This window comes from Vulpes lagopus, chromosome 23 (genome assembly GCF_018345385.1).
Source record: "Vulpes lagopus strain Blue_001 chromosome 23, ASM1834538v1, whole genome shotgun sequence".
NCBI lineage: Eukaryota > Metazoa > Chordata > Mammalia > Carnivora > Canidae > Vulpes > Vulpes lagopus.
The window spans coordinates 46,605,506-46,621,585 of record NC_054846.1 but is presented as its reverse complement, the minus strand read 5'-3'; the positions used below and the strand labels follow the sequence as shown (position 1 = coordinate 46,621,585).

Genomic DNA, 16,080 nt, shown 5'->3' with positions numbered 1-16,080 from the left:
TACCTACGTCCCTAATATATATACAAATATATGAAAGAGTCTAGCATAATGACCGGTCATAGTACATGCTCAATTTATGGGATCCTTCCTTCCTTGCTTATTCCTCATTCTTATATAGACAGAACAGGAAAAAGTAAATAACCACTTGCATGAGTTTACTAATATACTATTATATTATATAGTAATTAATTCATCTACATATCATATAATTTTTTCTAGATACAAGTAAATCAATGAAAATTAGCTTCTCCTCCTAAATTTTATGATTACAGACCTATAGTTACCCATAATTTCCTGCTTCTTAATAGTGGCAAGGTTACATTGCAGATTTTCTTTTTTTTTAAGATTTTATTTATTCATATGAGAGAGAGAGAGAGAGAGAGAGAGGCAGAGACACAGGCAGAGGGAGAAGCAGGCTCCATGCACCGGGAGCCCGACGCGGGACTCGATCCCGGGTCTCCAGGATCACGCCCTGGGCTGAAGGAGGTGCTAAACTGCTGAGGCACCCGGGGTGCCCTACACTGCAGATTTTCTTCCTCTGCAGTAAGAGATACGAGTGGATCATTCTGGAAAGCCAGAAAGATGAGCGTAGGGCTCTCTGAAATCATTGTGAAAAGAACAGCTTTAGTAAAGGGTTTTGGAACACCATGATTACCTACAAAGACAGAGAGGTATGGACCCTGTGTATTTTAAGGGTTAAAAAGGAAAGGCTGGCCCATCTCTAAAGTGGGGAATGAAGAATCTGGGTCCTGGATCCACTGGGTTGCAGATGCTGAAATCAGCTGACTCTACAATCCTGCAAGAGAGCATTAAAAAATGTGGAGCCTGAGTTGCTCTAAGTAGGACCTTTTGGGCCACTTAGTGGGATCATCTGTCCTCAAAGAACCTTACTGACCTGTGCAATGATCTACTTGAACAAGATCATCATTGCAGCACCATAAGGTAGCACAGCCACACCATGTGAGTGAAAAGCAATGGAGTCAAAACTTACCAGACTCTGGGTTTTGGGATGGATGTGGGAGTCAAGCTATCCCTCCCCGAAGCCTTAAGTCTTTTGGGATGATTTGGGGGAAGAGAGAGGCATGTTGTTCTCAGTAAGGCGTCGGGAGACCATATCCCCCCTCCATGCGCACCCTGAATTCATGGGAGACTTCAGGTCAGTTATAACTACAGGTAGCAAATGATGCAAAGATCATACCGTATCACAGATTTATTAGCCTGCTATCCCCGATTCTTGATGTTACCATTATAATAAAAACAAAAAAAAAAGCTAAAGAAAGCAAACAAATCTCCCCACAAATCACCCTTTTGCAGAAACCTCCTTCCTTATCCCCCCCTCTAGTCACCTCCTGCGGAGGCGACTATGATGAGACCTCCTGTGCGCCTAATATTTCTCTTTATCTCTTCCCCACTTTCATTCTTCCACAGGACTCATCTTCTTGCATAAAGTCCCTGACCTCGAGACCCCTGGGATAAATATTACGCCTCTGCCTTAGTCACAATCTTTCTTTAGGTTTTCAGCCGGTTCTTCCCTTCTCTGGACCTGGAACCCCTTCCTCTTCCCATCTTATCCCATCAGTACCCATGATAACACCTCTTCCCTTTATTCCCCACTGGTCAGGCTCTGCGAGTCTTCTAAAACTTTGCTACCATTTCGTTTCCCAGAAGTCGAACAAATTTATGATGCCAGAGCAATATGAATATTGCTAGTCTATACATGAAAAATATACAAAAAATATAACGATTACAAGACCAAGCAGTGAACTCATATTTACATTCTGTAAATGTTTAGGACACCTGGGTGGCTCCGTCAGTAAACATCTCAGGTCATGATCTTAGGGTCCTGTGATCAAGTCCCCCAGTGGGCCCCTTACTCAGCAAGGAGCCTGCTTCTGCCTCTCCCTCTGCCCGCTGCTCACTTGCTCGCTCGCGCTCTCTGTCAAATAAATTAATAAAATCTTTTTTAAAAAATAAAATTAAAAAATTTAATTAATATATTTATTTGAGACTTAGAGAGAGAGAGAGAGAGAGAGGGCACAGGATGGGGTAGGGCAGAGGAGCAGGGAGAAAGAAACTCTACGCAGACTACTGAGTGCGGGGCCCCACTCCAGGCTGGATCCCATGACCTTGAGCTTGATCATGACCTGAGCCAAAACCAAGAGTTGGCTGCTTAGCCAACTGCACCACTCAGATGCCCCCAATTATTAAGATTTTTATCCCTTCTTTTCCCTTTTCTTTTCTTCTCTTCCTCCTCCCTTTTCTTCTTCATTTTTCTTCTGCTCCTGCTATTTCTCCCATATATTTTATATATTCTGTATTCTGAGATATCAGAAATGCTTTTTTTATTTTTATTTTTTTCTTTCTTTTTTGTTTTTTTCCAGAAATGTTTTTAGATACTACTTCTATACCTTCTTGGAACCCAAATAAAGAAAATAAGATCGTACCTATTGCTAGATTGTTTCAGCCATTTGAGGTTTGCAAGATCTTGTGTACGAACTAAACGATTCTTATCAGGGTGTGGGTGCTAGTTGCTCAGTCCAATGTGATACAAACCCAAATTGGTCATAAGGAGAACCCCTTTCTATTTTATTATATTTTATACTTATTTATTTATTTAGCTGACCGAAACCTTCGTTGAGAGCCAAAATACCAAGAGGCTGTCTTCTGGAGGTTCTTGGGCCTCAGACTTTAGGAAGTAGGGCCCCTCAACCCATGATGTTAGCAGAAGGCTAGAACTAAGTTCCACAGCCAGGCCACTTTCTGTGTCTCCGACGCCAGGCTGAGCGGCAAGTGCTGTGCCCCTGTCTCCAGGTTGAGGCCTGGCCTGTGGACTCACAGCCAAGGTTCGCAGGCCGCACAGCTTGGTCCTCAGCTGGCCCCACGGGCGAGTGTGCACAATTGAGGGCACAGCCGCCGCTGAGGCCCACCTGGGGGAGCACCTGCCATGGGCAGGTCCACGCTGCCAGGTGCATGAGGACATCACTAAGCTCCTCTCGAAGGGCTGCCTGTCCCTGGGGGACCAGGCTTGGGGGCCAGGCTCCCCTTCAGGCTTCCACCTCCCCCACCGAAGCCAGGAGCAGGTTGGTGGGATTGGTGGAATTGGCCCCAGCCTCGTTCTGCAGCAAACTCAGCACGCACGCACGCGGCGGGTGCCCTCAGGTGTGGGCGGGGGGTGAAGCCAAAGGGGCTGGCAGCCACGCCATCTGCCCCCGTGTTCCCATACGCATCCCACCCACCAGAGACAGCTGCCCGCCACACACCAGCCGGAATGCACCTGCCAGGATGCTCCTGCCGGGATGCACCAGCCGCCATGCATCTGCCGGGATACACGGGACAACACCGCCAACCCCTTTCTATTGGAAAGGCCTATTTGCTTTTGCTTGGGTATCACAAATCCATTTTTCGTATATTTATTTTCTGAAATAGATAGACTTACCCAGAAAGCATGTACCTTACAGAGTAGCTTGATTAATCCATTTTTCCTGTCCTTATGGTATGACAGAAAATGTAAGGAAATCTTAGGAATATCACATTATAATCAACACTACCTAAAATGTTCACTTACCAGGATAGGAAGTCTTGATTTGCAGTTAACTCTTCTTTTTAGTGACACGTATTTTAACTAATTCATCATTTTTTCCCCTAAGATATCTCCAATGTATTATGACAACTTTAAGCATCCAGACAACCAGAGAATAGAATATAATGGACATCTAGGGACACCTGGGTAGCTCAGCAACTGAGGGTCCACCTGGGGCCCAGGGCATGATCCCGGTGGGTAGGGAATTTAGTCCCATTCCGCTCTGCGCAGGGCGCCTGCTTCTCCCTCCACCTGTGGGTCTGCCTCTTTTTTTCTGCCTCTCATGAATAAATAAATAAAATCTTTAAAAAATAATATAATGGACATCTCTACATAAGTTTCCTAGATTTAACAATTGTCTGTTTACTTCATTTGATTATTTTGGCTGGAGTACTTCAAAGCAAATTGCAGATATAATATTTCACCCTTACATATTATTTTCAAAGGAATTTTTTTTTAAATCATAACTACCATACCATTGCCACAACTAACAAATATGTTTTAACCCCTCAGGAGCTCAAAATGGGATTGTATTTGGAGGTAGAACCTTTAAAGAATTAGGGGCACCCGGGGGGGCTCAGCGGTTGAGCATCTGCCTTGGGCTCAGGGCGTGACCCGGGGGTCCCCGGATCGAGTCCCACGTTGGGCTCCCTGCATGGAGCCTGCTTCTCCCTCTGCCTGTGTCTCTGCCCCTCCCTGCATGGAGCCTGCTTCTCCCTCTGCCCCTGTGTCTCTCTCTCTCTGTGTCTCTCTGTGTCTCTGTGTCTCTCTGCCTCTGTCTCTCTCTCTCTCTGTCTCTGCCTCTCTCTGTGTCTCTCTGTGTGTCTCTGTGTCTCTCTCTGTGTCTGTGTCTCTCTGTCTCTGTCTCTCTCTGTCTCTCTGCCTCTGCCTCTCTCTGTCCCTCACTCTCTGTCTCTCTGCCTCTTTCAGTCTCTGCCTCTGTTTCTTTTTCTGTCTCCCTATCTCTCCCTGTCTCTCTCTGTGTCTCTATGTCTCTCTCCGTGTCTCTCTCTGTGTCTCTCTCTATCTCCCTATCTCTGTCTTTGTCTCTGTCTCTCTCTGCCTCTGTCTCTGTCTCTCTGTGTGTCTCTGTCTCTCTGCCTCTGCCTGTCTCTCTCTCTCTCTGCCTCTGTTTCTTTCTGTCTCTGTCTCTCCCTCTCTCCCTGTCTTTCTCTGTCTCCCTGTCTCTCTCTGTCTCTCAGGAATAAATAAGGTCTAAGGGCACCCGGGAGGTCAAGCATGTGGCTTCGGCCCAGGCCACGGCGCGGCCCCACCCGGCGAGGAACCCCCTTACACACGCGCACACACACGCACGCACACGCACGCACACCCCGCTCCTGCGCGCTCTCCTCGCTCCTCCAGGAGATATGGAAAAGAAGAAAGGGAGGTTCAGCGCGTCTAGGACGCGCCCCCGGGCCAGGGCGGGGGCGGGGGGGCAAAAGCGGGCGGGGGAGAGTAGTCTGAATTGGGTTCCGGAGCCCCGCGGCCCGATGCCCGGCCTGCTCGGGTGCCCCGGCCCAGCCATTGAACTCACCGTGCCGGCCGTGAGTCTATTCCAAGCCCCGGGGAGGGGGCATCCGCCGCGCGCGCGCGGCCTCTCCTGCCCGAAGGCCCTCGCCGGGGCCCGCTCTCTGGGAACTCACCCCCCCGCGCGCGGGGAGGGCCCTGCTAGGGCCGCCGCTGGCCCGAGTCTCAGACCTTCCCAGGGGCCGGGAGAGTGACGCGCACTCCGCGCGTGGCCCCACCGCTGGGCTTCCCGCCGCCCTGCGCAGCGCGGCCCGCCCGCCGCTTATAAGGCGCCGCCCGCACGGCCTTTCTCGCTCACGGCGACTTCCCATAACACACAGCAGCATGCAAATACCGCGGGGAGCCCCGCCCCGCCCCGCCCCCCGCACCCCCTCGGGACGCATGCGCCGGCGCTCTGTTCCCGCCTTGGGCCGGCGGCGGGCGGGTGAGCGGGCGGGAGCGGCTCTGGCGGGGAAGAGCGGGCGCCATGGCGGCGCGGCGGCGGGGGACGCGCGGCGGCGGCGGGGCGAGAGGTGCGGGCGCGGGGGCGGGGGCGGGAGCGCGGGGGCGGGAGCGCGGGGCCGGGCGGGCGCCAGGTGGGCGGGGGGGCTCTCTGCTGCGCTTCCCCGCGCCCAGTCTCCGAGTGGCTGCGGGCAGAGCCTCCGGTCGCGGGCACCCTCCTTCCCCAGCTGCCGTCACCGACTCCAAGAAGCCAGTCGGGGGGTGCGCGAATGTGGCACCGGGAGAGGCCGGACAACTGCCCGCGCGTCACCCGCCGTACCGTGCACGTGTCACCCACTGTACCGTGCACGTGTCACCCGCCGTACCGTGCACACCGCGTGTCACCCACTGTACCGTGCACACTGCGTGTCACCCACTGTACCGTGCACACCGCGTGTCACCCACTGTACCGTGCACGTGTCACCCGCCGTACCGTGCACACCGCGTGTCACCCACTGTACCGTGCACACCGCGTGTCACCCACTGTACCGTGCACGTGTCACCCACTGTACCGTGCACGTGTCACCCGCCGTACCGTGCACACTGCGTGTCACCCACTGTACCGTGCACACCGCGTGTCACCCACTGTACCGTGCACGTGTCACCCACTGTACCGTGCACGTGTCACCCGCCGTACCGTGCACACCGCGTGTCACCCACTGTACCGTGCACACTGCGTGTCACCCACTGTACCGTGCACACCGCGTGTCACCCACTGTACCGTGCACGTGTCACCCACTGTACCGTGCACGTGTCACCCGCCGTACAGTGCACACCGCGTGTCACCCACCGTACCACACACAGTGCGTCCCACTCTCAGATGTTGCCATCAACATTCAGGCCTCGGGGTTGGTGGGTACCATCCTCTCTGTCTTACGCTCCTAAGTGCAGAGGTCCATCCTACAAATTCGGTATCGCCGCTGTCAGCCTCTGGATTTTACAGTCAGGGCAACTGAGGTACGAAGAGGTGACGTGACTTCCGCAAGTTCCCGCCGCTGGAAGGGACAGGACGGGGCTCCTAACAGGAGACCGCAGAGCACCGTGTGGTTTGCCTCTGGGTACTGGGAAGGCTCGGGCACAAGCACACGAGCAGCGGGGACGCTCCTGCCTCCGCTGGGAGCTCGCTGGGAGCTCGAGCTCCCAAGAGCCCCGGGGCTCCATTTTACTTTGTTTTGGTTTTTGGCTACAATTGCAATTTAGGAAGGGATTTCCCAGACTACCACCAGGACCAGCGGCTTGGCAGTTCTCATTTCTTTATAAATTTACGAAGCCGTCCTGGACCATTTCTTTAAAAAGATGATGTTTTCTTCGAAGTAGGACCGTGTTCCGGGGGTACTCATTCCTCCCTTTGGTTCTTTGCCCACTCTTCGTGCCCGTGGCTTCTGCAGCATTCGACGAAGCTGGAAGAGTTCATGATGGCAACACGGCTGGAGAAGACCCTCCTCCTGCAAAGAAAACTCGGAGATGCCAGAGGCAGGGGGGGAAAAGGGGGCCTTTGACTGCAGGAGGGGCCGGTAATGGCAGCACGGAAGACAAGCCAGGTCAGCTCTGGGCGGTGGGCCCGCGGGAGTGTCTCCGGGAGAGGTGGGGCGAGGGACGCCTTGTCCTCTGCACTCACATCTTCCTTTCCTGAAGATGTCACTAGTTTCCTATCCTGTGGGCGAACCACAGTGTGCCTCTCCTGTCTCCGAATCTTCGGTTTTGTGTCGTTTAGACAGATTGACGCCTGGACAGATGGGGATTGCTTAGGGAGGACAGAGTTCCTTAGGACACTGATTTCCCGCACACATAGCTCCCGTATGTGTCTGTCTTCCCCCAGAGTCTGTGAAGACCCTGCTGTTAAAGGGCAGAGCTCCCGTGGACCCCGAGTGCGCAGCCAAGGTGGGGAAGGTGAGACTCCTCGCCCCTCGGTTTCTCAGCGCGTGTTCCCGGGCTGCTGGGACTCCTGCCCCGAAGCTGCTGGCATTCAGTTCAGAGCCCTCGCCGAGATACTCCTGGCGATGACTTGTCTCCAAGGCTAAGAGAGGGGAGCGGGGGAGTCTGGGGGCTAAAAATCCACGTGTCTTTGACTTCTGGGGTTGTCATCAGCTTTCCACGCTTCCTTCTCGTTCTCGGAAAATAATCCCGTTCTCAGGGAAGAACTGTCTTTGTTCTAATGAGAAACTGCCCTGCTCTGGCACAGGTCACTGACGACTGTGGAAAGGCTTTGAAGAATACACAAGAAAGGCTTCTTTGGGAGCAGGTTTCCTTTAGCTGTTAGAATCCTTGGTTTTTCTATAATTACAAAAAAGCAACATGTGTTCATCATAGGATAATCATAGCTAATGTGTAGAAGACCTAGTGCGGCAGTTCCTTCCCCGGAAGGTGGATATTGGTAGTGCTGGGGAATGACATGTTGAGACACAAGAAAATCTAGAGCGTCACGGAGGATTTCATGAGGACTGAGGTTACGCTACCATCAGTTTTTTCCTTCTCTCCCCAGGCCCACGTGTACTGTGAAGGGAGCGATGTCTATGATGTCATGCTAAACCAGGTAACGGGAGGAGCTGTTCTGCGTATGGGGATTTTTTTCTTGGTAGTTACTGATGACAGGGTCCCGATGCCCAGATCTTTGATTCTGAGGTCCCTATGTCAGCCTTACATTAGCCCTCTCCCTGGAGCTGTTACTGGTACCCGTGCCTGAGGAAGAGGCCTCAGCTTCTGTGGCTTCCATTTGTAGACCTCTCTCTCAGGTTTGTATTTCCCTCCTCGTAGACCAATCTTCAGTTCAACAACAACAAGTACTATTTGATTCAGCTGTTGGAAGATGATGCCCGGAGGCACTTCAGTGTCTGGATGAGATGGGGCCGAGGTAATGACTTTTATTATGGGTTTTTTGATTTGTCATTCAGAAAGCCAGAAGTAGGGTAGTGAGTAACCAGAAGATCCTCCGGGTTTAAGTTGGTGGGATGGAGGCTCCATCACCTGGGAGGGACTTGGAAGTGGGGAATTGCAAGCATCTTCATTAGGAAGTTCCCATTGGCAAAACTAAGAACAGCCTGTCAGCTGGGAAGTGTCCGGTGGGTCTCCTTGTGCTGCTCAGGGACCGTGGCAGTTGGACGGCAACTCATATCAACAGGACCCGCTTCCTGGGCCCTTCACCGTCCCTCTCGCCTTCCTGCCCACCTGCCAGATGCTGTGCAAGGGAGACCTTAGAGAACTGGCCAATGAACTGAGAAAGCTCTTGCTGGATTGGGAGGCAGGAAACCATCTTATGTGTGGCATTTACTTTGCAGTTGGGAAAATGGGGCAGCACAGCTTGGTGGCTTGCTCGGGGGACCTCGACAAAGCCAAGGAAATCTTCCAGAAGAAGTGAGTGCTCGAAACGAGTGCCAAACAAATACCATTCCTCTTCTTGGGTGTATGTTCTTTAGGAATTTTACAGTTTGTGTGATTTGGCTTCCATGTTAACGTATTTCCACTGTGGTGCTCTATGACTGGAACACCAAACTGCAGACTCAGTCAGTGATCATGTCACCTGGAACCCTGAAACTGACTAAAAAAAAAAAAAAAAACAGAAGAATCTATATTTAGCACATGGCTAGTAATTTAGGAAATTGGGTACAAATGAGAATGCTCAGCGAGAGTTTTATTTTTTTTTAAATGGAGTCTTTATTTTTTTTATTTTATTTATTTATGATAGTCACACAGAGAGAGGCAGAGACACAGGCAGAGGGAGAAGCAGGCTCCATGCACCGGGAGCCCGACGTGGGATTCGATCCCGGGTCTCCAGGATCATGCCCTGGGCCAAAGGCAGGCGCCAAACCGCTGCGCCACCCAGGGATCCCTCAGCTAGAGTTTTAAAAATTCTTTCACTATGATATGGATGCAGAGCCTTCTGGAGTCTGTGAGAATCTGTCAGAGAAAGGGATTAAACAGGGATCTTTTGTCTGAAATCTTAAAGGTTTTTGTGGTATTTTGGTGCCTTTGGGAAGCTCAAATCCTTTTCTCCCCATTTTTTGTTCCCATTGTCTCAAGAGCTTTTTTTTGTTTTGTTTTTTTTCTAATAAGCATCCTAATTTAGAATCCAGAGTTTTGGAAAGTCAGATATTAAAAGAGTTCTAAGAGGGTAGTTTGAGAAAAAAGACAAGGTGGGCGCCTGGGTGGCTCAGTCAGTTAAGTGTCTGCCTTCATCTCAGGTCGTGACCCCGGGGGTCCTGGGATGGAGCCCCAGGTCAGGCCCCCTGCTCAGCGGGGAGCCTGCTTCTCCTTCTCCCCTTGTTCTTGCCTCCTCCCCCTGCCCATGCTTTCTGTCAAATAAATAAAACCTTTAAGAAAAAGAGAAAAGTCGTTTGGAGATGTTCTGAGGAAATAATTATAAGCCCACTCCTAGTAGTGGACCCTGATTTGTAAGATTTTCTCGCCATCCTGGACCCCACAGATTCCTTGACAAAACAAAAAACAATTGGGAGGATCGTGAGAAGTTTGAGAAGGTGCCTGGAAAATATGATATGCTAGAAATGGACTATGCTACCAATACTCAGGTAAATTCTGACCACACATTTGGGGAGAAAACTGCTTCCTCTGAACCAGGGTGAAATCTATCAGAATGGCTTAGATCAGGCCCCAGACTGGAACAGGTCAGAGCATCTTGAGTCTTGCTGTTTCTCACCTAAATAAAGGTAACAGTTCCCTCAGAGGTACCTTTCATGGATCTTTGTACTCTTGAGGGACTGGAGACTAAAGACAGAATGTGCTCTCTTGTCTCTACTATTTAGTATCATTCTTATAATAAAATCCTTGGCCCTATTTTCAGAAGTTTTTTTTTTTTTTTTTTCCAGAAGTTTAATATACAGATCAAGAAAGGACTAATACATAGTCACACTGATGAAACCGCATGTAAAGTGGTCTTCACTTTTGGTTATATACATTTTTTATTTATAAAAAAATTAATTTCAACAAATTGAGTTGTACCAGAATGCTGAAAATTGTCATATACGGTATCTGAGAAATGGAAAAATCTTAGTTTTTTTTAAGATGAGAAGATCTGAGACATGATAGCTGTCTTTACATACTTACCAATGAATTAGGAGAGCCTTTTAGACTTATTCTGGGAGTTTACCTGTGGGAGGCACATGTGGGAGGAGAAGGCGGGATCACATCAGGTACTCTAACTGGGTTAGTAACAGAACGAACCTGTGTTCAAGCAGGAGCCAACTGATGCTTACCAAGGGAACAGGGATATTGTAGAGCCAGCCTTCTTTGCAGGGACCTTAAAATAGATCCTTTTAGATTTAGATTTTATATGATTCCTTTTTTTTTTTTTTTTTGGCTGTAGAGTGAAGAGGAAACAAAAAAGGAGTCTCTTAAACTCCCCTTCAAACCAGAATCACAGCTAGATCTTCGAGTGCAGGAGCTGATAGAGTTGATCTGTAATGTCCAGGCCATGGAAGAGACGATGGTAGAAATGAAATACGACACCAAGAAAGCCCCACTTGGTAGGACTTCAGATCCTGTCCTACAGTCTGTCTTTATATTTGCTAGTTTCTTTAATGGGCTATCTCATCACCACCGTGACTTAAAGCTTGCTGATATTGTGAATCAAGAAAAGGAGATTTTGGGTGAGAGGTGGCGTGAGGGAAGAAGGAGCTGTTTTGAGAGTTGAAGGTGGGGGTCTTTGTGGGGAGGCTCACGAATACAGTTCTCAGGATAGTGCCTTAAGTTGTGAGGTCTGAGGGTCTCTGGCTGCGCCTGCAGGGAAGCTGACAGTGGCACAAATCAAGGCAGGCTACCAGTCTCTCAAGAAGATTGAGGACTGTATTCGGGCTGGCCAGCACGGACGAGCTCTTGTGGAAGCTTGCAATGAGTTCTACACCAGGATCCCACATGACTTTGGGTAAGGCCTGTGCTGTTACTTCTCCTTCGTCCTCCACCTGACCGTCTCCTCCTCACTCAGCAACAACTATAGTCTTTTTATTCCCATTTTTAATGAAATGATCATCTTGGATAGATCATCAAAAGCCAAAAATGATTTGTAGTAGCCTTCGTAGTCAACAGACAAGTTTGGGATGCGAGCTCCTGGCCTGATTATCATCATGTTTTCAGACCGAGTAGAAGTCACCAATAGAAAATAGGTATAGGTATCTAACCAACAGGTGAAAAAATAGCTTCAGACATAGAACTCCCTTGTTCCTATTCAAAGGATAGTAGGTGTATAAAATACAATTTATCTTTGTCCATTCTATATTCTGGTGCTTGTTCTGTTCTTATTCCTTTTATTGTTTTATAGCGCTTTGTGACCGAAAGATAACTCTTGAGTGGTCAACGGGTCTACTTCTGTTTCTAGTCAGGACTATATCCAAGCTGTTCAAAAACAAGATTCGGCTATTGTCAAAAACAAGAAATGACAAGTGTTGGAGAGGATGTAGAGGAAAGGGAACCCTCCTGTACCGTTAGTGGAATTGTCAAGGAGCACACAGCCACTGTAGGAAACGGATGGAGGTTCCTCAAAGAAATAAGAAAAGAACTTCAGTATGACCCAGCTATTCTACTTCTGGGCATTTAATCTGAAAAATGTGAAAAAACACTAATTCAGAAAGATATGCATCCTTATGTTCTTTGCAGTATTACTTAAAATAGCCAAGATAGGGCAGCCCCGGTGGCGCAGCAATTTAGGGCCACCTGCAGCCCAGGGTGTGATCCTGGAGACCCGGGATCGAGTCCCACGTCAGGCTCTCTGCATGGAGCCTGCTTCTCCCTCTGCCTGTGTCTCTGCCTCTCTCTCTTTCTGTATGTCTCTCATGAATAAATAAATAAAATATAAAAAATAAAATAAAATAGCCAAGATATGGAAACAACCTAAGTGTCCACTGACAGATGACCGGATAAAAAAGAGGTGGTATATTATACGATGGTATATACTACTCAAGCATAAAAAAAGAATGAAATCTTGCCATTTGCAGCAACATGAATGGATGGATCTTGATCGTATTATGTTAAGCAAAATAAATCAACAGCATAAGACAAGCACAATGACTTCACTCATGTGGAATCTTAAAAAAAAAATCATAAATACAGAGAACAGACAGGGGAAGGGGACTAGGGTGGGTGATATGGGTGAAGGGGGTCAGCTGTATAGTGAGGGATGGTTACTGGACTTGCAGCGATCACTTTCAAATTATAAAGCTGTGCATCTGAAACACGTCTATATGAAATGAACTCATAAAAAGGAATTTCCTTTCTATCAAGTCCCAAATATCAAAACCTATACGGTGTGTTTATCTTTAGTCTGTTACTTTGAGTCCTGTGTCATTGGCCACATCTCAGAGAACTGATCGTGGATTTTATCTCTGTCCTTAGGCTCCGCACCCCTCCATTAATCCGGACAGAGAAAGAGCTGTCAGACAAAGTACAGCTACTGGAGGTGAGACATGCGTGGATTGGGAAGCATTAACTGTCTTGTCCCAAGTTCCTACACGTTGATCCTGTATCTCATCTCCCCAGGCTTTAGGAGACATTGAAATTGCCATTAAGCTGGTGAAGACTGAGCTGCAAAGCCCAGAACACCCGCTGGACCAACACTATAGAAAACTACACTGTGCCTTGCATCCTCTAGACCATGAAAGTCACGAGTTCAAAGTAAGAAAAATGATCACTTATTTTCCTACCTTTAAGACCCATCCCCGGGATCCCTGGGTGGCGCAGGGATCCCTGGGTGGTGCAGGAATCCCTGGGTGGCACAGTGTTTTGGCGCCTGCCTTTGGCCCAGGGCGTGATCCTGGAGACCTGGGATCGAATCCCACGTCGGGCTCCCGGTGCATGGAGCCTGCTTCTCCCTCTGCTTGTGTCTTTGTGTCTCTGCCTCTCTCTCTCTCTCTCTCTCTCTCTGTGTGACTATCATAAAAAAAAAAAAAGACCCATCCCCGTAGCCCCACTGTTCTGTGACCACTTCTGGTTAAGAGCAAACCTTTATGTAGAACAGAATTTCGCTTTACCGGGATCTGGGGGAGGTAGAGCTCTTTCTCACTGTCTGGTGAGACTGTCGGGGAGCGGAGAGTCTGCCGGCTTCACCAGAGGCCCTGAGGTTCTCCAGCTCAGTCCGGTCTCTTGTAGGGCCCACACCGGCAGTTTCTTTCATTTTCTTTTCACAGGTGATTTCCCAGTACCTACAGTCTACTCATGCTCCCACACACAAGGACTACACCATGACCTTGCTGGACGTTTTTGAAGTGGAGAAGGAGGGTGAAAAAGAAGCCTTCAGAGAGGACCTTCATAACAGGTGTCAGTTTAGCTTTGGGTTTGGGAAGACACCCCTTGCCGGAAGTGCAGTTATGGGACTTCTGGAAAATGCAGGAAATGGCTTTTTTATGTTTATGTCCTAACTGCTGGAGAGCAACAGAGTACAGTAATAATGGCTTTCCTCTAGGATGCTGCTGTGGCACGGCTCCAGGCTTAGTAATTGGGTGGGAATCCTGAGCCACGGCCTTCGAATTGCCCCCCCTGAAGCTCCCGTCACAGGTTACATGGTGAGTAGAAATTGAATCCTGGAAGGAGGCACAAGGGCAGGGGATACAGTCATTTTATTCCATTTCTTTTTTTTTTTCCTTTTTTTTTTTTTTCCAGTTCTTTTTTTTTCCCTTTTTTTTTCTAGATTAGGATTCTATAGTACCCTTCCCAAGAATTAAACCCACTCATGGATAATCCTGACATTTTTCTTTTTTTTTTTTAAGACCCTGACATTTCTTACTATGTCTCCCTTTAAATTACCAAAGATTGGGGATCCCTGGGTGGCTCAGTGGTTTAGCGCCTGCCTTTGGCCCAGTGCGCGATCCTGGAGTCCCGGGACTGAGTCCCTCATCGGGCTCCCAGCATGGAGCCTGCTTCTCCCTCCTCCTGTGTCTCTGCCTCTCTCTCTCTCTACGTCTAAAATAAATAAATAAATAAATAAATCTTTAAAAATAATAATAAATTCCCAAAGATATCCCTGCATGGAGCCTGCTTCTCCCTCCTCCTGTGTCTCTGCTTCTCTCTCTCTGTCTAAAATAAATAATAAATAAATAAATAAATAAATAAATAAATAAATAAATAAATATTTAAAATGATAAATTCCCAAAGATATCCAAATAAATAAATATCTTTAAAAATAATAACAATAGATTCCCAAAGATATCCCTCCTACCCCCTCAGAAAGCAGAGATTCACCAATATCCCTGCTTCTCTGGGAAGTAATCGCAAGGGGACGTGGAGAAGGGTCCGAATTGTGTTTAAGATCATGGAAACACAGGGTCGGTGGTGCAGGCCTTTCCGACACAGCGGGTTAAGCAGCTGACCTTCGTGTTTGTCTATATGCTCAGTTTGGGAAAGGAATCTACTTTGCCGACATGTCTTCTAAGAGCGCCAATTACTGCTTCGCTTCTCGCGTGAAGGACATTGGGCTGCTGCTTCTATCAGAGGTGAGACAAGCCTGTTTATGATCTCTAGTTGATTATTAGTTCCTATTTTCTAGAGAGAAAAGTCTGACTCCAGAACCAAGAGATTCACCTGAGAGAACTTGAGGGGGCAGCCGAAGGCAGTTTCCATCCCATTCCTCTGCAGGAGAAGGGGAAGAAAGTATTGGTGGGATTTGCTGTTTGGCCTTCGAGCCATCCAGTGCTCAGGAGGATGTGGGTGTTCAAAGATCTTCTGCTTTGCAGGTCGCTCTGGGTCAGTGTAATGAGCTGCTAGAGGCCAATCCTGAGGCAGAAAGATTACTTCAGGGCAAACACAGCACCAAGGGACTGGGCAAGACGGCTCCCAGTCCCGCCTCCTTCATCACCCTGTAAGTACTCAGAGCCTGTACGTGCTCAGGCTGGAAGACTCCTTATGACCAGACAAGACTCTCCTTTCCTTATTCCAGCTTCTGACCCAGAGTTTTCCATTTGGCAGGAATGGGAGTACGGTTCCCTTAGGACCAGCAAGTGACACAGGAATTCTGAATCCAGATGGTTATACCCTCAACTACAATGAATTTATTGTCTATAGCCCCAACCAAGTCCGTATGCGGTACCTTCTGAAGGTTCGGTTTAATTTCCTGCAGCTGTGGTGAAATTGATATTAAATAAACTGGGTAAGATCTGATCTTCAAACAAGGAAATAGATAATGTTGTACTTTTGGATTTTCTGATCTTTTATGTAATAAAAATAACACAAATCTACCACTGGTTTCTTTGGGCTTGATTTCTCCAAGTGCATATTTCTTATGGTCGTACTTCCTCATTTTCAGGACGGGAGGTACTCATTGCTCTACATACCCCACAACTAGCTACAGGTTATGCAGGATCCTATTCCCTCTCAGCCAAATAGCCTCTGCACATTGGAGGATGCTAATGGACACCGATGGTTTTCCCCATTTAAGTCAATTTTTCTGCAAACTGGAGTTTGTTGGGTATTATTACAAGAAGGGAAGAGGCAACAGAGGCTGGATTGTTCCCTTGCTCCCACCCAAATCCTCTAACTTGCCTCTTTCTCCTGTTTAC

The 16,080-nt window shown here is 48.5% G+C and overlaps 1 protein-coding gene across 1 annotated transcript; it reads left to right on the top strand.

The window, feature by feature from the left end:
• The first annotated feature begins 5,564 nt into the window (after positions 1–5,564).
• PARP2 (poly(ADP-ribose) polymerase 2) lies at positions 5,565–15,759 on the top strand. The gene is made up of 16 exons (XM_041737772.1): positions 5,565–5,619; positions 6,976–7,128; positions 7,407–7,477; positions 8,070–8,120; positions 8,342–8,438; positions 8,863–8,938; positions 10,008–10,110; positions 10,905–11,064; positions 11,324–11,462; positions 12,926–12,989; positions 13,070–13,204; positions 13,717–13,844; positions 13,992–14,091; positions 14,920–15,018; positions 15,259–15,383; positions 15,491–15,759. Exons 1-16 carry the CDS (start codon positions 5,574–5,576, stop codon positions 15,648–15,650), a joined length of 1,707 nt encoding a protein of 568 aa, XP_041593706.1. The 5' UTR covers positions 5,565–5,573; the 3' UTR covers positions 15,651–15,759.
• The last annotated feature ends 321 nt before the right edge of the window (positions 15,760–16,080 follow it).

What these genes read in the sequence shown, in the direction of transcription:
- PARP2 (XM_041737772.1), top strand. Translation starts at nt 5,574, where the DNA reads ATGGCGGCGCGGCGGCGGGGGACGCGCGGCGGCGGCGGGGCGAGAG. An exon ending in CTGGATGAGATGGGGCCGAG is followed by an intron (nt 8,439 to 8,862) that starts GTAATGACTTTT and finishes TTTACTTTGCAG; the next exon opens with TTGGGAAAATGGGGCAGCAC. An exon ending in GGCTGCTGCTTCTATCAGAG is followed by an intron (nt 15,019 to 15,258) that starts GTGAGACAAGCC and finishes TCTGCTTTGCAG; the next exon opens with GTCGCTCTGGGTCAGTGTAA.